Below are 24,613 nucleotides of genomic sequence, written 5' to 3'. Positions count from 1 at the left end.
AGCATATATCTAAAACCACCAAAGCTAGATGCCTTACCTCCTGTTTTACCAGTGCTTGGAGGTGATATCCTTTCTTGAATGTCCGCACACATTCCATTACATCTGAGCTAAGGAAAGCTCTGAGCACTGGGTAGAGGCCAGGGATTGGATTAGCATGTTATCTGAACAGTTATGGCTTATTGAGTCAAGCTGCCATTAGCTTCGGCTCCAGAGCTCTCAATCGTGCCCCTTTAGGAACCGAACCTCCCCCCAACCAGAGCTCATTTGTATCATACACGCATTGGAAAATCCAATAACTTACCCTTTTAGATCAAGGCCTCTTGTCTTTGCCAGTTCTCAGTAAAGTCAAATTCAATACAAAATTTCACTAAAGCAAACAAATTCAAACTCTTAAGTATACAATGCATTATAATGCTAAAACCCCTGGCAAAGCCAATATGTCTCGGAGATGAAACCTATTGGCTTTGCCGATGCTTGTAATACTGTGGACTGTGCGAACCGATTGAGACTAGGAAACGCAAAAGATCTAGGGCCAGATGTATCAAGGTTTTTTGCATTAGCAAACGGTGCGAATGTCCGTTTGCGAATGAAAAAGCCAGTTCAGAATGTAGGAAAGACATTCTGAACGAAATTTTAAGGAATTGCTAAAATAGTGATTCCTTAAAATTGCGACCCTGTTTAGAGAGTCGCAAATTGCGACTCTCTAAATAAGAAATCGCAAATAAGGATTCCTTATTTGCTATTTCTTAGCACATGTATGAAGCCATTCCTAAATGTGATTTGGGCATTTAGGAATCGCTATTTACCACCAGGTGGAACCTGGTGGTAACCATGTGCAACATTTAAAAATGCATTTTAAATGCATTTTTAAAATGTACATGTAAAGCACACATGACCTTTTGGCATGTGTGCACCTTACATGTCCCAAAAAATAATTTTGGGGTGCAGCAGAGGGGGCCTTAGGCCCCCAGCACCCTGGGGTTTTGCATTTCCAAAATTGCGATTTCTGGTTAAGAAATTGCAATTTTGGAAATGCAAAAAATTCCATTGGTGCGAATGGGGGCTGTATCGCAATTTGCGATTCGGTAATAGCATTTGCGATTTTTAAGAAATCGCTATTACCGATTTGCAAATGTGATACATGGCATTTTGCGAGTCGGAAATAGCGATTTCTTAAAAATCGCTATTTCTGAATCGCAAAAGGCCTTCATGATACATCTGGCCCTTAGCGGTATAAAAAATGCTGCGATTGGGCATCTGCGCGAGGGGCGGCGTTGTACATACAGGTCCATGCATGCGCTGTATCAGCCTCACAAATCTCCGACATACTTTGAGCAGCAGTCTCAGGCCCTGTCACAGTTGAGAACCTATGGATTAGGAGTAACAGAGTCACTATGAAGGTAACTTGATTTTTACTTTGTATGCTGCTCATGCAGCCGAGTTCTACCACTGGATGCGTCGAACAGGAAGTGCGTTTTGAAACACAGAAACTGGCGAAAAGTGATTTCCTGCTCTCGGACGAGTTTAGTAGAAGTGCTTCCTCTTCCTAAATCATACAGACTTAAATGTGTCAGCATATAGAAATTTCTGAAGGCGCAAAGGAAGACCTCGAGATATAGTTCATCTTCAAAACATAGCCTTGGAAGCGCCAACGTGCACCATTTGCAAGCACTTGAAGCACTAGCCGCACCGCACACGTTTACCTGGTGGGCCCAGCGTGGTCGATGACATGAGATCAGCAAATGAAAGAGAAATTAAAACAGCACAACAATTTACTGCACTTATTTGAGTTAGTAAGTCTGAACGGGACACTTTGATGCGTCTTCGCCGTGATCAGTGAGCTGAGAGAGAGCAGTGCTTAATTTGTGCTTGTTGTTTCCGGTGCTGAGCACCGACACTTATTTTTGAGGGCCGGCGCTTATTCTTCTGCCTTAAGCATTTTCTGCAAGCAAAAGACACATATGGGAAAGAGGGAGGAAGGGAAAAACAAAAAAGCGTCACAAAGATAGAAAGCAGAAAGCTGCAAGAGTGAGCTGAAGGGGCAGGGAATGGCTTTAAATGGATTGAAGAGGCCCGAGATGGCTTCATGATTACGCTGCCTCAGTATTCCGTGCTCGCACATTAAATGCCGCGGCCGCAAGTTTCAGAGGAGGGATTTGGGCACCGGCACATTTTTATTTACAAATTAAGCACTGGGAGAGAGTCTTTGGACATGACAGCGAAGTGACAGTGCACTGGCGTGCGCAGATGAGAGAGAAACACAGAGAGAGAGAATTTGCACACTTGCATGAGTGTTTGCGAATGTGCAAGAGAGTAAGCAAGTGTAGACGAGTATGAACGAGTGTGTGGCTCCAGTAATATGACAGCGAGCTCCTTCCTCCTTTGCAGCAGACAATGACATCCTGTGAAAGACGTTAGCTTTGCTGCAGAGGCCTGAGCTCTGAAAAGTAGAAGTGCAAATGAAGACACAGTAGCAGCAACGCCTAGGAGTGGAGCACGGGGCCCTGAGCTGACGGTCCCCTTTACAGAGAACCAGCTTTTAACGCATTTGAAGGCAAATGCACACAGCCTAGAGCTCATCAAAGCAGCTGGATGTGGCACGTGAGCTCACTATTTACTGGCAAAGGTAGAAAGGCTGCTAGTCTCGAGTTACAGGAGTTTAAAGTACAAAGAAGCATTGACAACAATCTGAATGTTTCACATATGGATGTGATGAAAATGCAGAAGTGCCAACCTTCATATTTGAGGGTGGAGATGCGAGCTAAAACGGTAGAAGTCGTGTAAAAGAATTTCCCAGACAAGCACTTGCAAAGGCAAATATGTCAGACAAGTCTGATGCCTAAAATTGGTAACCGATTGACACCTCTGGGAAGAAATAAAGGCAACACCAGGGCTCCGTGCAGGTCTAATGCTTGGGTACAATTCCATGGACTGTCTGGTACCTCTAAGGTCACCAAGACATCAGTGAGTTCATGGGGCCTTCTTTGCATGGCTAGACGCAAAGGACTGGAGCACCTCTATCTAGTGGCAATAAGTAGGAAGGTAACCATAGAAATGCAGGCATCTGCGGCAACAAGCAATATCACCAAACGTCTGCAAATGATTCCCATGAAATCGTCCACTGTTATGACCTGCAATGAGCTGGAGTTGACCATACGGAGGAATGAGGAGAGCACAGCTCTGGTGGGAGAGAAGGAGGGCGGGGCATCCATGGGAACTGCCCTTTACTCAACAGGGATAGACTGACAGGTGACTGCACATCTCTCCATAGGTTTCCTGGGCACCTGGTGCAGTCCAGGAGACCGCAGGGGCTCTATTGGACAGTTGGCTCTGGGGGGTGGCATTTGGGAGGTAGATATGGGAGGAAAAGGAAGTTAGGAGTCTTTTTCTGGTTCAGTGGGGCACATCGGCCACTAGGCCTGGTATGGACTATTTTGGTGTCGAAGGATATGCCAACTGGGTTTTTAAATGGTAAGTGGTGCGGTCAGGGTTATGAGGTTGAGGCAGAGAGAGAGGCTCTTCTGACCCCCCCAGGGCGCTGGCACATGGAGGTGCGGAGTACAGGGTGCGCCCTCTGTATAGGGCAGCGGAGGTGCAGATGCCAGTTTCGCAGGCACCTGTGAGGCATGTGTATTTGAAAGCAAGAGCCCTTCAGAAGGACAGCCGGCTTTGGTGTGGGCCCAACCTTATGGCCAGATAGAGTTAGAAAGCTCGTGGACAAAACAGATTTGGGAGGAGACGTGGTCAACTGATGAGGGCAGTGACAATAACAAGGGATAGAAGGAGGAGCATTTAATGAAGAGAAGTATGTGTTGGACCAAGGGATGAACATGGATACTGCGGAGAGCAACAAGAGTAAGACAGAAGGTAGTGGGAGCTGGAAGTATAGAGGACATGGGAGAGATGGACACGAAGACAGTGACAGAGAAGGAGAGTAAAGAGATTTAATATAAGAAGCTGCACAAAAGGGGAATTACGAAGCCACTGGGAGAAAATTTGATGGCGTTAACTGAAGATAAGATATGAAGGGGCAATATCTAGGTGCTTAAGTTACTTCACAGGGTTAGGAGAGCTAAAGAGGGATTGAAGGAGGAAGAGTTTGACAGGTCTAAGCAGTCTTAGGTCCCAGTCACCAGTGAAAATTGGACAGTGGTGTTTTAATATGCACCAGCGTATACTGCGAGAAGTTCCCTAAATGCTCTTCAGTGTTGCTTAAATACATTGATGTTACAAGGAAGGCACAGGTTACATTTGGTGGTTATATCTCTGCTTGTTAGGATTAGGATTCCTGGATGTACCTTGCACAGACTAGTAGCGGGGGGTTCATGTTGACTTATGGCTGCAATATATGGTGCTGGTTTGCTTGGCCCCAACGGTATACACAGCGAGTGGTTTATTAGCCCTTTCAGGGGGAGCCCATCCAGGGACAGGTAAGGCAGGGCAGGCAGAGGTCAGGCAGGACAGTCAGGAGCTTGCTGGGCTTACAATAGAGGCTTCCGCAGTACACAGTATTGCAGGTTCCATTATGAGTGTTCGAAATGTGGCAGTAAGCATGCCCTCCCATACCTTGGCATACAATCGGGGGGAGGTCAAGGGGTGCAGTGCAGGGGATAGCACCAAAAGCCTCACAGGGGTGGCAGTAGAGGCAATCAAGCATCATAGGAAAAAAAGCAACTGTAGTTTTGGTTATAGTGTTATGTTTTGACAAGCGAGAGTACGCTAAGATACTGTTGTGGGGCTCTGAAGTAGGTTTTTGTTTGGAGTATGAGGGGAGAAGGAAGAGAAGATGGGCAGCTAATTTGTGCTCAGCCAGGAAGACTCCAGAGGTGATCCACCAGAAGTTGAAAAAGATAGGGGAAGGTAGGGTGGAGAGCCCACTTGAGTTGTGGCCTTTGAAATGATTAATAACCTTGCCCATAGGCATGATTCTAAAGAGAGAGAGAGGTGAACACAGACACATTTAGCATTTGTCATGGCCAGAGGAGCAGTCAGTTAATGATTTCATACAATCCATAAGACCTGTGTTCCAGGACCTATTTTTCAGTGGATGTAGCCATGCAGCTGGTGCCAGGGACAGTGAGGGCATGTACGTCAAAGGGTGACAAATGCAGTGTGCATTTAGAGGACTCTGTGGTGCTGGGCATGCAGTTTGATAGCTTGTTGTTCACAGGTAAAGCTCTGCCCATGATGTGTTCCATCTCATGTGGATTATTTGAAATGTTAAGTTCATTTTTGCAATGGCTGTGTTGCCTATAATGCATTATTTGGACAATTTCTTGTTTATTGGTCCTCAGAATTCCCAGGCATGAGCAGGCTGGCTAGCAGTTTTTCAAGATTTCATGGCCGATATGGGAGTTCCTTTGGCACCGGAGAAAACTGTGGGTCCGAACACAGCACTGTTTTTTCTTGGTACTGAGATTGATTCTGTTACCATGGAAGCCAGGTTACCTGAGGATAAGAAACTGGCTATGTTGTAGTTGTTGGACGAGGCGCTGGGGAAGGAGGAGGTGCAACTGTTGGGTATTCAAGTGTTGCCAGACCACTTGGTGTTTGCATGTAGGATGCAATAGGCAGGAAGGATGTTTTGTAGGAGCTTAAGTTTGACACTGTCAGGCCATGTGCTGCAGCACCACTGGCTGAGGTCATCTGCAGTGTGCAAGTGGATTTAAGGGTTAAAACATGTATTAAACATTTCAATGGGATCCCCACAGGAGACCTTTTGTATGAGGCACAATGGTCTATTCAGCTCTACTCTGACGCAGCAGGAGGAACAGGGTGGACTGCGCAGCGGGCAAAAGATTGGAAGAAAGATGGCTGTAGCATTGCACTTCTGGAGTACTTTAAGCTAGTATTAGTTTTTCCCTTGTGGGGAAAGCAATTCCAGAACAAGTAGGTTTTGTGGACAACATGGCAGTAGTGCACTTTGTAAATAGGTAGTCTGTTCGCAATGCTAAAGTTTTGGAGCTGTTGTAAGTTTTTGTTTTAGGATGTCTGTATTTAAATATTATCTTTAAAGCAAAGCATGTCACTGGTGTTTCCAACAATGTTGCAGATGCAGCATTTCGTTTGCAGTGGTGAAGATTCGCCCGGCTTGCAACACGTGCAGATTGTGTGAAGACTCCAATGCTGCAAGAATTATAGTGGACAGGAGGAAAAGGATGGTCAATTGAGGGTTCATTAGGATTTTCAACAAGACCAGCATTAGCATAGTTATGGGCTTAGTTTTTGACATGTAGAGCACGGAGGAGGCATATTGAGAAGGACACTGGGTGGACTCTCCATGAGGATGTTGTTACATTCATATTGATGATTGAGATAGGGTTGCTCTCCATGACTATGGCAGGTAAGCATGCTGGAATTCCATTTTACAGAAAGTTATAGTGGGGCCACGAACTGACAACTGGGGAAATGCGAAGGAGAATTCTAAAAAGGTGGCAAAACAGGGAGGGAGGGGAGATGAGGTTGCGGAATTGACTGGCGCTGGCACTGTTGAAACTGACTTGGAGTGTGTTCCCGGAGCTCTGCTTTGATGCAGGAGAGGTGATTTTATTTTTTGCAGCAATGCTCTGGTGCTTTTTGAGGCATTCAGAGCATCAGAAATATTGGGGGTGGGAAAAGGGGGCAGTTTGTGAGAAAGTGAAATCGTAGCAAGAGAAGAAGCAGTTGAGGTGTTAAGCAAAGTCAAAAACAGATCAGAAGAGTAGGGCCACATGGGTAGTGTTGAGGAAATATCAAATGTAGCAAGTATGTCCAGTGTATTGGTAGCAGAAGTATGCTGCTTGTGGTTTTGAAGGAAGGAAGAGGGAGGAAATTCCTACAACAAGAATGGAAATAAGTTGTGGAGTTCTCAGCTAATGTTGGTTTTGTGGAAGGCTTTGCAGGTTTTGGACTTGCCGGCAGGGGAATTTGGCATGCATTCCTTCAGAAAAAGGGCAGCAACAGAGGCTGAAGCAAGGGATGTTCAGTTGGAAAGATATGTTGGGCGGGTAGAGGTCGTACGGTTTTAAGCATTCTCTGAGCCCAGACACTTTGTTTTAGTCACTTTTGCGATTTGCACGCCTGAGGCTGAATTGTATTCTGTTTTATTGCTGATTACTTTGCAGGCAGTGTGATGGGCCTGGAAACGTCATACTCATTTACTGTACAGCTACGCTGTCCCTTATCAAATGGGTAGCAAAGGAGGCTAAATGACGACATTTCTGATGCCCACTGGGATTTGACAACACCAGAATTCAAGTCAAATGGTGGGCCAAAGAGGGCGGTGGTGGGAGAGTTGTTGCCAATGTTAGTCCAGTTGTTTACGGTTTATGGGTGTCATGATGCATTGCTAAATCATTTGAATTCATTTGGAGAGAATGATCTCATTCAATTAAAAGGCTTAATTTACTGAAGAGCATAAAGAAAAACCTGGCAGAAATAAAAACTACTTTGGTTAGGGGCATCCATATTTTGGACAGAGCTTGTCCTGCGAAAGGAGGGGAGGGGGCTAGGAATCTAGCTAACTGTATATAAGAGGAAGGTTAACAGAGATGTGGAATTTCACAATGAAATAATGTGCAGCATGGGTGGTGCACACTAAATTAACATATGTGACAAAACACTTCTTTAGAGATGATGGAGTGCATTTAGGTAGATATAGAGTTTTATCTGATGCAGATGTATGAGGGACTTTGGTGAATAACTGTTGAAGGGGTAGTCATCTTGTGGGGTGGGGGAAGGTAGAAAATCTTAGGAATGGGTTTTTGTGTATGGCAGGTTTGCAGACTGTTTTAGGACTTAAATGAGGCTGGATACGCTACTGGGTGGATGTGGCAGAAAGGGGGCAAGGGTAAATGGCTAGGGGCTTAAGAGAATTCAGGGGCCACTGGGACACAAGGGCCTGGGTTGCCAATATGCTGAGTTATTCACGGTATGAGCGTAATGAGGGGCTGCTGCACTTTTGGGGAATGCTGAAGGAGGGTTTATTAGGGGTGAGTGTATGATGGCAAGACAAATTTATGTAGCGTGAGAAATTAAGGATAGTCTATATGGTAAGTGTAGGAAATATGCCTTTTCTGCATAGTCATCCCATATTTGTTGCATTTTGCTGGACCCTATAGTTTTGCTGGCTAAGAACTCTTTACTTTACCCCTTAACCAGTAGTAAAGAGCCTATGCTCTCCTTCGAAACATGGTTGAATTGGCATGCTCCTAATTGGTATAGTTAACTTGCCTAGAAGCCCTAAGCATATGGTACAAAATGTACCGAAGGGCCTGGAAGTCAATTGCCACACGTGGATTGCAGCCCCTATTGCAACATCCACCATAGTATCAGTGCAAACATGACTTCAGGCCTACCACTGTAGCAGTATGAACATGCAATTTGACCTGTCAAAATAAAGTCTTTTGATCGGTAAAACCCTCTCTTAAATAATAATTATCACCAATTGGCGGTGTAAGTCACAAGGCAGGGTGTATAGTATTTAAAAGTAAGAAATGTAATGTTAACATGTCCATGCAATGACCAGCACCCAAAAGCTATTTTAACTCTGGCAGGTATAGCTGCCCTATGTAGAAAGCCAGAGTACAGATTACAATACTAATATTGTATCTCAGAAAAGGAATCAGCTAATTAAACTTCTATTTTGGATAGTTATTGAAAATCCATAAAATGGTGAAGTTGGAATTATATTAAATAATTAAGGAAAAGTACATTTTAGAACTCTTGTGGGTACTATCTTGTTGCCAAATGACTATGCTTTTCTCCTACCAGGCGTCTGTCTCTGGGTTTGTTGTGGGCACAGTGGCTGCCTTAAGCTGGATTTTAGTGTTAAATGTGGGAGGGCACTAGGATTACAGTACCACCCCCCCCCCCCCCAAACACACAACCCTAAGAGTCCAAGCTTAGTAAGGCTGAAGACTCTTGCCAACTTGAAAATATGCAAAGTGAGTAGGGTGGGACCAGGGAGTTGTAATTCCATTGGTTAGGGTGTAGCCAGGAGTCATTCCCATCAACTAGCTACTACCAAGCCTAAATGTGGAACCTCCATGCACTCACCTCAGAACACTTTCTGGACCTACAGAAGAGGACTGGGCCTGCTTTCTGTGACCAGACAGGAACCCTTAAGAACTGGACCTACCTCCTACCTCACTTATACCCAGGAAAAGAAGTGGATTTCAAGGGTCAGGAGGCTGGGCTCCTGTTCAGGATACAGGGATGCAACAGACTACAAAAAGCATTTTCCTGAAAGTACCCAGCTGACCATTGGCAACTGGACCTGGATTGGTCCCGGTTTGCCTTTGCCTGACACCTTTGAACAAAGACGTTTTAAGGTAGAAGTAAAGTGGGGTCTGGCCCAGGGTCCAGCCTTCAAGGGGATGGGGGGCCGACAGAGCCAACTCAGAGTCTTTCCCTGATTACATTGATTAACTCTTAAATAGATTGTTTTAAATACTGTGTTCCTTTCATTTATTTTTGATGTTGGTGATGTGCCATAGTTTATTACAGACATTTTGCAGTGAAATATTGTGTTTGGGTTTCATGCAACACCCAAAGAAAGTTTCTTTTAAACCAAAACAAGACTTCACATATGATAAATACGAGGATGTCACAGAGATTATTTGCAGTAATATTAGTGAGCAGTTGCTGTGTTACAATATTGAAAACATGTCACTATCCCTGAATATTAGATGTGAACACATTTGGAAGTAGAATCAGGGTGCCTGTACACTGTCAGTGAGTTGGCCAAAGAGGGCATGAAACAGCTGGAGCTAGATCATAAATTCAAAGCTGTTATGAACAGGGGGCCCCAAAATATGTTTGGCCATGGGTTCCCAAAATCCTTAAGCTATCCCTGCCGGTGAATGTCTAAGTACCTCCCCAGATGTCCTGTGCATCTTTAGAAGTGTACTCCTGTGGTAGATCGGGACTTAAAGGACTACATCAGAGGGTAAAACCTTTGACAAGGACGGAGCTGGTTAGGGTGTGTTCCATTACGGTCACCCTCAAATTGTGCTTAGTTCCCGGTGTGCTGCAACCATAGACAATCATTTGCACTTGTGCCTTTTGGTGCTATCGTCCCTTATGTCTTTAAAAATACATCTCTCTGGTTCTCCTTATTGGATTGTTCATTCAGTTTTATGCATTTGTTTTGCGATTCTTATTGTTTTGCATTCTGACTTCATTACTGTGTGGGTACTGCATAAATACTTTACACATTGGCTTAAGCTTGTCTGCTCTGTGCCATAGCTACTGAGGTTTGAGCTCAGGTTAATTTAGTGACTTTAATGGTTCACTCTGACAAGGGTATGATTATTCCCTGAGGTGGGGAGTCCCCCACCCCCCCTCCACCCCCCAAATTAATAATTTAGTTTCTTACAGCGAGGCAATAAAGTATTTGTCGATAATTGTTATGGGCACCTGTGTCACTTTCACACACATTCTTGCATTGAGTTTCTTGGGTTATGCCATGTCGCTGAAGCTCTGTGAACGTGAGCAGCAACTGAGGCGGAAATTATTAGCACTGTGGTCAGAGGGGAAACCCAGTCTCACACTGAATCACACCGTATGTGTTAGCAATGAGCAGCTCACAATGGCATGAAAGCCACGTTGCCCTGCCTCAGACCACTGAATATATAAAAAAGTGGACAGTTCCACATATGGAAAGCGACTAGGACTTTTAAAAACACCTCAGCCTGAGCTTGCTCCCAGCAGTACTCTGAGGGAAGAGGGGAGTGACGCAGTGCCTTATTTCTGAAAATAAAATGAGTGAGAAACCCGGCATTTTCCTTTAGGCCTGACCATCGTTGCTAAATGCTGGTGTAGCCAAATACCAAGGTTGCCGAATAAAAATACCCCCTCGTGCCTTTTTCTTCCACCACCTACTCTTCCTGGCTAATAATTTCACTCGTGCATGCTTTCTTTCACATCTGCTTTCTCCACTTATATTTATCTTCCTTCTTGTCTTCCTTTTCTGCCTCTTTCTTTAATATTACACTGGGTCCAACTCGGACGATAAAAGAAAAATCTGGTTCTTAAAAAAATGGGTATCAGTGCCACTCACCTAAAATGAGCACCGGCACAAATTAAGCAATGAAGCTAGGAGCATCCTTGTGCTGAACAACGGGGAGGGTCTTGAGAGGACAGTGGGGGCGGGTGGGAGTTATACTGCCCCTAGCAATTACATTCCTGTACATGGATCCGCACGAGTAACAAGGAGTGGCAATAAATGGCAACTCAACCTAGGCTTAAAGTCTCCACATCGTGCAACAACAGTGTCAACCGAGGTCACAGAGATCTTCTAAGAGGCAGACTGCATGGGTGCAATACAAGCGTGTGCGCGAGAGAGCAGGGGGTGGGGAGATTAGGAAGAAAAGTGCTGCGTTGCCAGTGTGCAGTCATAGGTCAAACGTATGCCCTTGATAATACAATTTTACCAAATGTGTAGCAACAGAAGCGTGTGTTACAGCGCGTTTACGGTCATGAAGGAGAGAGTAATAGTGTGGGGGGGGGGGGGAGAGGAGGGATACAGTGCGCATGTTTGCAAATAATCAATGTGTGAAAGGACGGGTGGTAATCTTTACCAGGTGCTCAAAGAGATTAACAAATGGAACTCAAATTGCTACTGGCATCGCATGAACTAATTAAGAAATATGGCGGCGATAAAAGGCACGGGGTGGCAGGATCCGAAGTGCTGAGTTGCAATCCGCCCACCCCAGCAGCAGGCGGCATGTGGTGCCTGCAGCGTCTGCGTCTCTCTGGCAGTCGGCACAGCGCATGCGTTAAACAGAGTCCGTGACCACGGTTCGCATCACCTTCACACTACACGAGCGTGGGGCTCTGCAAGCCCAGGAAAGGGTCGGGGATCCAGTTCCGAGTTGCAGTGTTGCCACAGCTGCCTAGTAACCACTGATTGCTTCAGGCAGAGGTACACAGAAGTGAGCTGCCTATTATTAGCCACCGCCTCTTTGTTTCACAATTTAAACAATCGTAATATTACCGCTGGACAAAGCAAAGGCTACTGGAGCACAGGGACAAACAGCGTCGCAGCAAGAGAACCTGGTGCCCAATAAAATCAAGGAAAATCGGCCTTCAGCCTCAGTTTAGGACGAAAACATCTATAACTGGGGTACAAAGGGCTCCTCGCTTCACTGGCCCTGGTGCCTCTGCACTAAGGTGACCAAGCGGCCCGGATTTAACGCGACAGTCCTGGTTTGTAACCAGCTGTCCCGGCAGATTAAGGGAAATTTAGCTCATGTCCCGGTTTTTAGCGAGGGTTGACCGAAAACGGTGAGAGGTGCTTTATATGTTTTCCAAAGCAGGGCTAATTAGCAGGTGGTATAAGAAAGTAATTTAACAGGCATGATGCTGGCTTTAAAAATTGCCTTTTAGTTATGTTTTTAGGGGCTCTGCTGTAGTTCCATGTAGTTGAGCACTGTCATTCTCTGCACTTGGTTGAAGTAAAATCTCAGTCCTTTTTCTATTTATATGAAATGTCCTGTGTTTTGGCTTTAAAATTCTGGTCACCCTACTCTGCACCTGTGCCACTACAGACAGCTGAGGGCAAATCAAGCACTCACATGCGCCATTTCATATAAAACATTTGTGAGGAAGGGCAGACGTTCCATACATTGCCAGCATCTCGTGCACACCTGTTTAAGGTGAATGTGGCAAACGCTGCCACATAAATGCGACTGACCGTCATGTGCTCCTCCGTAAATAGCATCCCTCAGTCCAACGTTACTTAGATTTGTCAGAACTGAAAGAACATTAGTTAGCGAAGTTGGCACCTTGAGGTTCAACAATAAGCAAAGCACGGAGCACCCTACAACAGTTGCCATGGTCGGAGAGCCTGTCTTCAGTGGACCGTCAACCCACTGTGGTCAGAGTGGGAAACATGCCATACATTTGGTTAAGAAAGGTGTTCAAAGTAGGAGAATGGCGTAAATGTGACCAAGTTTGAGGGTTCCGTAGTGTCAGAAGTACCCACACACGACCCCTACATGCAGACACCAATAGCTGAGGTCTAGACACACATTAGACACAGATTTAGGAGAACCAGGTCATTATACTCTGCTTTCCCTTTCATCATTTCTAATCTTGACAAGGGATGTCAGGTTAGATTAAAGATTTGCTTTTTTGACACCAGAAGTCAATTCTAACGCACCTTTTTGCCCAATACCTCACTCTTGCACTCATTTCTGGCAAATTTATCAAAAAGATCTCCAGCAAAGAGCCCTCTAGCAGGGCCAGTTAGGCATTGCAGTGCCGGCCTGACAAGGAGCATGGCCCAGTGATGAAGCATGTCACCTGATGGTGAGTGAGGGCTACCGTTCCTAGTAATCTAATGCTTGCAGGGACCATGAGACTTCTGCCCTAGTAGGTAGCGTGGAGTCTCCTCTTTTGGAACTGTGCATTTAGTTTTTTTAATGTATTCAGGCAGACTGATGCACTGGACCATATAAATCTGCCATTGTTCACCACCTTTTTTTATGGGCAAGCACAAAGCGCTCTGTCCATTCTGTACGCTCTCTTTGGGCTTCAAACCACACCCATGTCATGTCAGTCACTTACATTGGTTTTTGGGCTTGCCTTTTAAAATCTGCTTGCTTTCATTTGTGAAAGGCATGCATACGTCATGCCTTTTCTGGTGTTTGGCCCACCTACACAGCACCGGTAAACTACTAAAAACATACGAAGCTCAATATTTTCAGCTTGAGGTCCGGACTACTTTATCTGTTTATTTTCCATGCAACGCGATCGTTCTGCATTTTACATAGTGCGATCGCGCTGTTTTTTTTTTTCTTCTTTACAACGCAAATAGCTCTAACTCGAGCAAACGCGAGACCTGTTGCATTGAAAACGCTTGTCTTTTTTGTGACATGAAAGTTGTTCAGACTGGGAGAGTTGTGTAAATGTCGATGTGAAGGGTATTCACGAAGGGTGGATAGCCACTCAGAAAATATAGACAAGCAAGGATGATGTCCAAGGGGGCAGACTACAAACATTTATTTTTGCCCTCAAATCATTCTGTTTATAGTATACCTCAGACAGAACAGTTCCTTGTGGAGAGAAATGTTTCAGGTGATATATGTCTGGACAACATCATCTTGGACAACGCAGTTTATGGCCATTATGGATATAGTCCATGTGAGATTCTGGCCCACAAAGGTCTTTCCAGCTCTGAAGGATACTACCACCTGAATGGCCGCTTACCCACTACGTGGCCCACCAGGTGATCAATCTCTCCCATTAATGGCAGTCTTAAGACAGCTGTCCATTAAGGGATAGTTGAGGACCAGGTAATGTCATTGTCATCCTTTGGCCAATTGCCTGCTGTTGTGTCTTAAAGAACTATTCTAAGGTGCCATCATTTGAATCGTTATCCAGTTTGTTTCTGAATGCTCACCTGAAGTAAGACACAAAGGAGGTGCTCATCACATTCTGAAACCCATTCATGCTTTAGGAGCCCAGACACTGGCTTACAGCAAACTACCTCACTGTCACTCAACTTCTGATAACATAACACTGCAGGGCATAATCATGTATCATACTTAGATGCTTTTCATTGCCCTGGGAATGTTGGAACCTGTTATCAGGGTCTACTGTTGGACTCGGAGTCAAACAAACATTATTCTACTTTGTGCAGATCAACTGGAAAAAAACTTTGACAGTCATTTCAGCTTCCTCCAGTAAATACATAATCCCCGTCCTGTGAAAAAAGGAAGCCCTCGAGTGTTGGCATCTGATATTACTATTCACTGCAACTTTAACGGTGGCAGCTGTTTCATTTTTTGTCCTTCACCATCTACTGCTAAAGTCTACTTATTGCCTATATAAACCACCACTCAGAAGCCTCCTCTGGTTGCCTTCAGCACTAAAAAATGAAGAAAAATAATAATTAAAAAAACCATTAAATATGATTTTAGATAATTTTATTTCCAAGAGTCACCTATCACAAACCAACAACCTCGGGAATCAGATTGCTCTTGCCAGTTAGTGTAACATTTCTTTTTAGTGGCCTAGTGTCTCGCTTGCCCCTGTTCAAAATTGCACAGCCAAGCAGCCTCTTGCATGCCTTTTGAATAAGTTGCTTCTGAATTTACTGCCTCTGATCATTTGGTACTATGTAGTTGTTATCTGTGTTCTCAAAGCTGGAGCATCACAGCAACATAGCAAATTAATTTGTAATCTCAGCAAAGTTAAAATGAAAGCTTAACCAAAAACATTACATTCATAGAAAAATTCTGGAGGTAGTCAATTTCTCTTCCGTAGGCTGGATGGACTTTGAGGGACATCGAGAAAAACACATTTATTAGCTAAGACTGCTTATTTGTGAAGCCTTTCTCAACAGTTAAAAAAAAAAAGGGAGCACACTGCCTCACACTCCAGCAAAAAGTTGGCCCCAATGCATCTTGATAAATGCAGTCAGATTCGTTTCACATTAACAAAAGTAATCAAAGTCTTTCACCTTAGTAGGTGCAGCAAGTGCTGTATATCTCTGGACACGTGTTTCTGGGTTTCTCCCGTCATCAGCAGAGAGCAGCAAGACTTTTGGCGGCATTTCAAGCAACCCCACAGACTTTGGCTGCTCTCTGCTGATGACGGGCTAAAACCTAGAAACACGTGTCCAGAGGTACACAGCACTTGCTGCACCTACTTAGGTGAAAGACTTTTGATTACTTTTTCAACACAAAACAAAGTGACTACATTTACCATGATGCATTGGGGCTAATTATTTTGCTGGAGTGTGAGGCAGTGTGCTCCCTTTTTTCTTTTTGTCCTTTCTCAACAGTTGTAGGGTTAGTACAAGGTCAAACAACTCAGAACATTCCTCTGGTTGGTGTACAGTTGAAAGAAACTATTCTGAATTGCTTGATATAGCATCAATCCTCACTCGAACATATAACATTCTACCCTTGTGACAAAGTGTATGATTGTAATGGCAAGACTGCAACTATTATTCATGAACAGATTGCCACCATTACGTTTTAAAGTTTTTCATTAGTTTCACCTAGGTTATATTGATGTGTTTGGCAGTTTTAGTTTTTTTCTACTGTGTCTGACACCTAATTTGCTGCTATTGTTCAATCTGACTACCACCTTTTATACCGACAATCCACTTCAAGCTTCAGTAATCAAGTGTATATCTAAATTCATTTTTCTGCTAGGTGACTCGTTTTCACAAGGGTGTTTTTTCGAAATTGCTGAAGGACAGCCATGTATTTACAGTTTTGGAGGAAAAAAGCTTGACCCTATTGTTCTAGCAATTTTTCACCCAGTCACTGGCTTGTTGTGTTTGCACAATCTTCCGTACGTTCTGCTGCAAATCAACATTTAACACATATTACAAACCGCAGACAGATGCTTGCCATTGTGTTCAAATCAGAAGTCAAGTATTAAGGATTTTTTTCAAACAAAGATTAAGAATAGAACAGAAATCCCATACCTAGGGTCAGTGTTATTCTCCTTGAGCAGATTAAAATACATTTTGTACTGGAGGGTGGTTATCCAACCTCTGCTCATCTTTCATGGCCCAACTTAGTTTGCATCAATCAATCTGGTTTACATATTTGCTGAAGCACAGAGGAATCAATGGTTTGGTGGGTGAATGATACTGTGAGCAGCCACTATGGGGGAGGTGTTGATCTCTTGCTTCACCTAGATCACTTGAGAGGCCTTTGACATGGTCAACCATGGGGTACTGTTTAAAGGGGCTATTCAGTGAAGAGTAAAAACTGTTTTTAGGCCAGTACTGCATTACTAACAACCACAAATAAAAGGGGTTCTAGGAAGTCTAGAGGGATTTTGAGATTCACTGGGCTATCAGTCACGTTGTGGTCCCTTTAATGACCTTTAACTCTGAAGGGGAGTGTGGACACCATACCCAGGAGTGATTCTCCTTATTTGAGGAAGAATGTGCCCAATTTGTCTGGATGGGTTCCTCCAAGTCTGCCCCACGACCAGGATGCATGGGGTTCCCCCAGGAGAGCTGGCTAAACACTATTTGCTGAGCCACTGGGAGATCTAATAGCAAAAATAGACACTTTAATCTTTTGGCATGCAGGCAACCAACACTTTTATATCTTCGGGTGTAGACCTAGGATGGACTGCCTGAGAGCAATTTAATGCTGAATGTCTTCTTACAACTCAATCCTACTAAGGCAATCTTCATATTTCTTAATTATGTTGATGCTCTCGGGTTCAAGGCTAGTATACTACACAAGATATCACTCCCTTACTCCTGTCCTCTTAAATTATTAGATTTTCTCTAAATTAATACTCAAACCTTCCTGTACATTTTGCTTTAATCTACTCACTTTACTAAAGAAAAACAGATTTTCAGGGCTTCTTTCAGTAATCCAATCTTGGATTCTTTCCATGACGGCCAGCAGAAAAATCCTTTTTGTTGTTTCGTATGCACCTTCTGTAGTGGCAGCTCAGCTTAAAACAGCAGAATATCATCCCACCTGTTTTTATTAATGTATTGCCTTGCTCTACTATTGGTTTCATTTATTTATTTTTCCAGTTTTATAAAGCACAAATGTGGCCCAAGTGAATTAAAGTGCTTTCTAAGAGTGCCAGGCTACATTACACAAGCTTAGATTTTTTTTTTTTTTTTTTTAGGTAGGGAGATATTAAGTAATTTGCCCAGAATCACAGGATACTGAGAGGGCGCGGACTCGAACCTGGATCTCCAGTTCTAAGGTCGGCAGCTACGGCCGTTAAGCCATATCTCCTCCTCGGTTTGTCTACATCAGCTAAAGGCAATCTATGCATGAGGTTGAAAATCAGAAGCTCTTGGGAGGGCAAGAATGCTGGTAGGTTTCAAGCAATGATGACTCATCACATCCTGAACGACGACAGACAGGGTCGCTGGGTCGGACTGTCCTAGGGGGCAATATAGCAGTGCCAGAAAGACCAATCTGAAATGTCACTGTATGGGAAGCTTTTCTGGCTGCTTGTGGGCCCATTTTATGGTCTGTTTTTTCTTATTACTCTCCCTTATAATTACCATAGACAATGCTTGCAAAAAACACAACCGACGAGTAGTCTCGCTTACCTTGTAAAACACCTATACAGTGCGGTTTGCAGGTTCAGAACTGCAGAGATTTTTTTTTTTACAAATGGGAGATCACTTTTTTTTTTAAAGCTATGACTAGCTAATGGGGGCCACTTCTGTTCTGGTGCCTGGTCCTACTTTCTGTTCCAGCCAGACTCGCCAATACACAGACTGTTCCCAAATCTCAGCTCTCTAAACTGAAGGCTCAGACTGTCCTAGCAGCTCTTAGGGTCTGCCGTGGGTAACCTGTGTATACTCTTTTGCTGGTCTTTAGTGAACTTCCATTGCGTTTAAGCTATTTATCATTTGTCTTGTTTAACCCATTTTCCTTTCTTCGTCAAACTGTACTTGTAATGTCTGGGTTCACAATGTGTATGAAACTGCATGGCTACCCAGTGTCCCCAAACATGCTCGAGGCCCGGTGATCCTCTTCAGTTAGGATAGTGCTTAACTAAAAGTTTAAAGGACATATGTAACGATAACAAATGCTGGTCTAAAGTTAAAGGAGATTTTTCAGGGACTGAAGGAAGCGTTGGACGCCTTAACCAGGGGCGTAGCTCCAAGGAGGTGTGTTTGGCATTTGTCCATCCCCCCAATAAATGTATTCACTAGTAAATAGTTGGGTACCGGTTCTTTCAGTCAAGTATGGTGAGGAGTCTGTCGCATTTTACAGGGGATATTTATATGCATAGACCGAACAAACAAAAGTGCATTCTCTTTCCTCACTGTTCTGAAATTCTTCAAAAATGTTGGTTATTTTACAAAATATTGTTTTTTAAGAACCCCTAACGCTCCACACTGCTCTCCCTTTCCACTGCCCCTAAGCGGCCCTCATGTCCTGATGCTCATCTATGTATTTTGCCATGATATGCTGGCGAGGATGTTGGAAAATCTAAAGCTCACCTCCCCCCAATTCTTTCTGACCAAGCTGCGCCCCTGCGCCTAACATGTTCAGGTCAACAGGCAGTAGAGCTGCGCTCACTCCCAACAGCGAAGAGCAGCGTTAAAGCCTATTTTCAAGCGTTCAACCGTACCCCGTTATCAGAGCTCGCTCTATTTATCTCCACTCTCTGCACAGACGAGTGGAATTACGCACAGGCCAGAAATAGCAGCCCCTTGACAAGGCTATTGATTGGCCACGGAGGCTTGTGATAAATTGATGAGCTCTCGCCCCCTTGGAGGATAGCACACATCCACTCGATTCGCAGCATGGCTCCGATTACGCTTATAATGAAAAGCCCGGCCGTGGGGCCGCTATGGAGTCCCTCCCTCGGGAAACTACCTCGTGAACCATCAAACATGGCGGCCGCGCCACTTTGCGAGAGAAAGGTCACTGACGTATCCCGGACATGCACGTCCTTGGAGCCAAGGCCACCCTGGCAGGGGGTGCTGGGCTGGCACTGGCGTCGCCTGCCTCAAGGATTCGACAAGCAGTGGTAGTAGGCACAGGCGGCACTTCCGAGAGAGAGAAACGTGCTAAGGGACAGTGGTCGTGTTATATAGTCACGTGGCTTGGTCTGCGCTCCATCTATTTCGATTGGGTATTGCCTAATGTATTGCCTAATGTGTCGTCCTAACATTACCACTCCGCCTTCTGCCCTTTGTTTTCTTCTAGTATTTTTCCCCATTAATCTATTCTGTTAGCCGTTCACTCACCCGCTGCAGCACCCAACTCACTCACCGCGCTTTTTTATTCTCCAATCTCCATTATTTTGCCTCTTTCTTTTCCTCTCCAACTCCATGTCTTCCTTATTTTTCCCTCCCTCCACCTCACTCGTTCTCCTTCGAATTCTTGCTTTCCTCCAGGGTCACTCCCTGCTTTGCCTCGCTGTCTACCAGACTTGTTTCTCTCCCTCGCTCGCGCTCTACATGGTAAACGGTGCACAACAATACGTAAAACTTCGGTATAGACCTAATCTTAAACATCAATCCGGCGTGTGAAGATGACCTTTTACCCGTGCAGTGACAATAACGGGACTTCAACATTCTTACACACAAGAAAAGGAACATAAGGGAACATCACGGGATGCTGAGAAGAGGAGACGGCGAGAACAGGGAGAGAGTATGGACTACGAGAAAGGAAGTAAATATTATGGATGCTGAGGTAAAACAAAGCATCGTTTTGCAAAGCTATTTGGTGCCACCTTGTGGCAAAAGTGCGACCTGCAGAAAATACTTCATGTTAAGCTATTTCGCCTTGGCATGTCTGGCAAGACTGGCTCGGACAGAACTCTGCTCATTGGAATCGAATCGAAATATTATTAAGATTCTTGGGTCTACATAACTTGCCGCACCAGAGGTAGAGGTGAATTAAAACAAAAAACTAGGGGAGCTGTAGTGGGGCTGAGTTACAGCAGTGGTTCTTCACCTGTGCTCTATCGACCCCTGGGGGTCCGCAAAGCCTACTTAGGGGGTCATGACTGCTTAGAAAATGAAATAATATTAACAGAATAATAAAGTGTATATAAATTAAGAAGCAAAATATAACATTTAAAAGCGTTAAGTAAATGTGAAGGAATTTGAAATTGAAGGATAACAAATAACTTGTATCTTCAGACTTATTGGTGAGAGCAGTGTACGGGCATCAAACAGAATATAGTATAGATGAAGAGTGGCCTCAATTGAATTTAGATAAGCTCCAACCGTCCCATTAAAACTAAAATTTTGTCTTTGTGAATTAAATAAAATATTTAATCATTTGTGTATTAGTTTGCTGAAAGCTTGTGCATTGTTTTGCAGTTCAGCTCATGGAAAATGCTTAGGCTGGGGTCTCACTTCCAGTAATAATTCAGCAGGGGTGCCCAGATTCCAATAATGATTCAGTGGGGGTCCACAGAAGATTTGTGACATTATGTTGGGTGACATTATTTTGTGACAACATCGTGCGGGGTGATTGAAAAACATGGCATTTCAGAAGTCTCCCTTCTCAAAGGGAGCGCGTGTGAAACAGTTACCTTCAACTAATATCAAGTACAATTGTAAACAAATGATACGTTTTAAATACAGCAAACCAAGGCACCATATTAGATTAGGTGGCTATAGAAAGAAGTGGAACTATCAACTAGAAAAAAAAATAGCTTAAGTAGCTCAGTACCCATTAGTTCCCACTTCCTTCAAACCCTTGGTCTAACCAGTTCCTCGGCCATGCAGGAACTGCATCGTTTCTCTTAGACAATGTCTAGAGGAGAGGCAGGGACAGAGTCAGAGATCTCACATATTTCTGGAACTACACTGGCTATTGATAACCAAGAAAGACACACTGGCAAATGCTACATGGAAACCTCTGCTAAAGCATGCAAGCACACTACGATGGACCAATGTGTCACCAAGCACTATTGCCCACATATAAGCCATGACAGGACACCTTCCCAAGACATCTCCACCCATATCTAAAGTTTTTTTTCTAGCCCCACATTACAGGACCAAACTCCAATTGAGGTCATCTCCACCCACGTGCTCCACCCCAATGGAAACATGTAAGTACACTTTTCCACCAAACCACTTGGTAAGCATGCACACGACCGTGTGCGCCTATGCTCATTCTATATAATATGTTTTTGTTTGTGCGTTCTTTGTGACCAACCACTGTTTAAAACAATTGCATGGTGCCTTCAAAACATTCAAGTATAAATCCAACAAAGAAGGCAGAGGGCAGCTTGTGGGACATTAAGATACATTTGCAGTAATAAGACCGTGACAGAAATATCCGCTATTTTCAGTAAGAAATGAGCCTTCCCATAGCCAGTTCTTTTATATTGTATAACATCTAAAGTCCAACTACTGAAGGAAGAGAGAAGGCTTCCATGGGAACCCAGAGCACATCTTCAGTAAAACCAGGGACAACACAAACAATGAAGAACAGAAACTCTTCCCCAAAATGTCACTGCGAGCAGGCATGTACAAATATCTTAGTGTTCATGGGTGATTTTCACTGCTCCTCTTTTACGTTTTTATTTATTTCATGCATTTTATTAATTACAATTTCAGCAATATTGAGATTATCTAGTAGACATCTCACACGATTCAGACGGAGGCCTCTCTTACTGCTGCAGCTAGTTATGTGTAACAAGATGCCTTGTCTAGAGAGCTGACAAATATCATTATTGATTATGAAGATATTTTACTAGATAACAAAACTACAAAAGGTGCTGTAAAAACCAAGTTTATGCAATCCTACTAGGAAATACTCAATTGAGCTACCATGAGTCAGCGGCACTAGGGCGGAAACGTAGTTCAGCTTCCACACCGACCTCTTAGGCAGGCAGAGGGCGCACTCACAGACTCAAACACGCCACATGAAAGGAACTCCACCCCAAGTCACCCAACTACATCAGATCGATGGTCCGAACCATCACCTTCATGGCCCAAGGGCCCGCCGCTACGAGTAGGGCTGAATGTTGACACTCAAGTCTGAATGAATCCTCAAGTGGCTTCAACCTTCCCATCTATTTTATAACTGTAAATATCAGAAATCTGCCGTCATCACCAAGAGAGCCCACAGGGGTGAAAGTGCGCTGCATAAGTGCTTCTGTTAGGGTACATTCAGAACACATATCTCGTAAAAAGCAAGAACAGCGGGCGAGTTGCAAATTCATCAATGGCAGGACTACTTCAAAGTGTCAGCGACTACTGAAATTCAGTACACCACCCTTCCGGCTTTTAGAAATGCAGCTGACAAATAACTTTAGGAGCGAAGGAATCTCACTGTGGTGAATCCCATTATATCACTAAATACATTTCACAGGGTCAGTTTCACAATATTTTATTTTAATCATAACTCTTTACACACTTTAATTAGGTTTTTTAACTTCTGCCATATCATTTGTTCTTAATATTTTGTGGAAAACGAATATTTGCTTTTTGACATCTAAAACAGTGCACATTCTTCAAGATTTTTTGGAGTGCACATCGCAGCTGTATTTTCATAAAATAGATTGTATTAATGTCAGTTATTGTGGGCGCACAAAAATATTTTAATATTAAGATGAGGGCCCAGTACTTTTTACTGACAGAAAACCAACAGAAAAACAGTAAAACACGACAAAAGAAGCACCAAAGACCTGATACACAATACATTAATTGCACATGAATGGCCCTTTAACCACATTTTAAAAAAATGTACAAACCTTTTCAGTCCGGCTAAGACTGTATTTACCCTCTCTTTAAAAATCCTAAATGTGGTATTTTACGCAACGTGTGATAGAAGACAATTATTTTTAAAAGAAGCAGCTAATTGTCTATCTAATTTCTGACATTAAACTTTTTTTTAAACTCCGACATATGCACATTTTTTTTTAAACAATCATTGACGAATTTAAGATAAAATGCTTAAAAACATACTACGCACCAAAAATCACTCCTGAAATAACACAGAAGACATTTGTTCTAGGATTAAAATCCATCCTGCTCATGGAGTTTGTTTACTAAACTAAGTTATTACAACAAGAGGCCTAGAGTTCAGGTGCTTCGCTGGCGGTTTCTGTACATTGGTAGTTGTTCCATAAGGAGCGAGACAATGGCAGGCACTGTGCGATAGTTGACTTATCTGCTTAATGCTGATGAAGATCTAAGGTCCAGAACTCACCAGCTTCTGGAAGAGGTGGCCCACCGTCACCTTGTTGTCCCACTGCTGCACCTGGGGGCAGAGGCTGTCGTAGAACTCTTTGTGGATGTCATAGATGTCTTGGATCTTGTAGAAGATGTTCTCGATCTGCTGGGCAGTGAGCACCGGCTGGGACGTGGTCGCCGTGGCCTTCAGAGGCTTTATTGGCTGCAATTAGAAGTCAGGGGTTAAAAAAGGAGAGTGGCAAACGTGGGGCGCGCGAAAGGGCAGTGGCATGAGACCAGTGTCCCTGAGAAGAGTGGCTGAAAGGGACGTAAAATAAAGAACAAAAAGCTTTGCGTGGATCCACAGCTTTTCGGTCTCATCTTTGCCCCAAGACTGGAATGTGTCATTTTCACTACATGCCTTACATTTGTTTCTTTTAAACATAATTTTGTGTTTCATTCATTGTGACTTCTGTTTTCAAAGTTCTTTCTCCTAAAGCACACTGTGATGACTGGTGGATGATCACTACAGTACTTTGCACTAATCAGTAGGCTTGTTGATAATGTTCGGTCTTAAACAGTAATGAGTAAGATTCATAGGATTCTGCTCCACTGACCCATCTGAATAATCCTCTACATTCTAGCATCCCCATCCCCAGGGCGTCACAGACTGTTTTTCCAACCACAATAGTCCTACGATCACCAATCAGGCTGGGTGAAATCTCTGAACACCCACAATGTAGAGTTTATTGAGCATTTATTGGACGATTTTCCTCTCTGACCCATCTCTAGGCAATTTTTTAAATGGCAAGGAACATCTCTACTGGGTACCTCTGCTTAGTGGGTCTAATAATTCCTCCCATACGTTTCAAGCACTACTACACTTCTACACAGGGGCGGCTCCTTCGCTATGGCATCGCCCCACTGGCTGTGCCAGAATCAGACAAATAAAATGATAGATAGTTTTATTGGTCTGCTTCTGGCACAGCCAACAGTCAGGAAGAGGTGGGGCTGGGCCATGGGAGG

General features: G+C 43.8%; 1 protein-coding gene across 4 annotated transcripts in view; it reads right to left on the bottom strand.

Moving 5' to 3' along the window:
• ABR (ABR activator of RhoGEF and GTPase) overlaps positions 1-24,613 on the bottom strand; it is an 826,710-nt gene that overhangs the window by 284,312 nt on the left and 517,785 nt on the right. For all 4 annotated transcript variants that reach the window (XM_069226275.1, XM_069226276.1, XM_069226277.1 and 1 more), the window contains one exon: positions 23,625-23,810. In XM_069226275.1, the coding sequence (XP_069082376.1) occupies positions 23,625-23,810 (186 nt within the window). The remainder of the gene's footprint in view (positions 1-23,624; positions 23,811-24,613) is intronic.

Source organism: Pleurodeles waltl, chromosome 3_1 (genome assembly GCF_031143425.1).
Source record: "Pleurodeles waltl isolate 20211129_DDA chromosome 3_1, aPleWal1.hap1.20221129, whole genome shotgun sequence".
In the NCBI taxonomy this organism is placed as follows: domain Eukaryota; kingdom Metazoa; phylum Chordata; class Amphibia; order Caudata; family Salamandridae; genus Pleurodeles; species Pleurodeles waltl.
The sequence above is the reverse complement of the archived record's forward strand: the minus strand, read 5'-3'. Positions and strand labels throughout refer to the sequence as shown.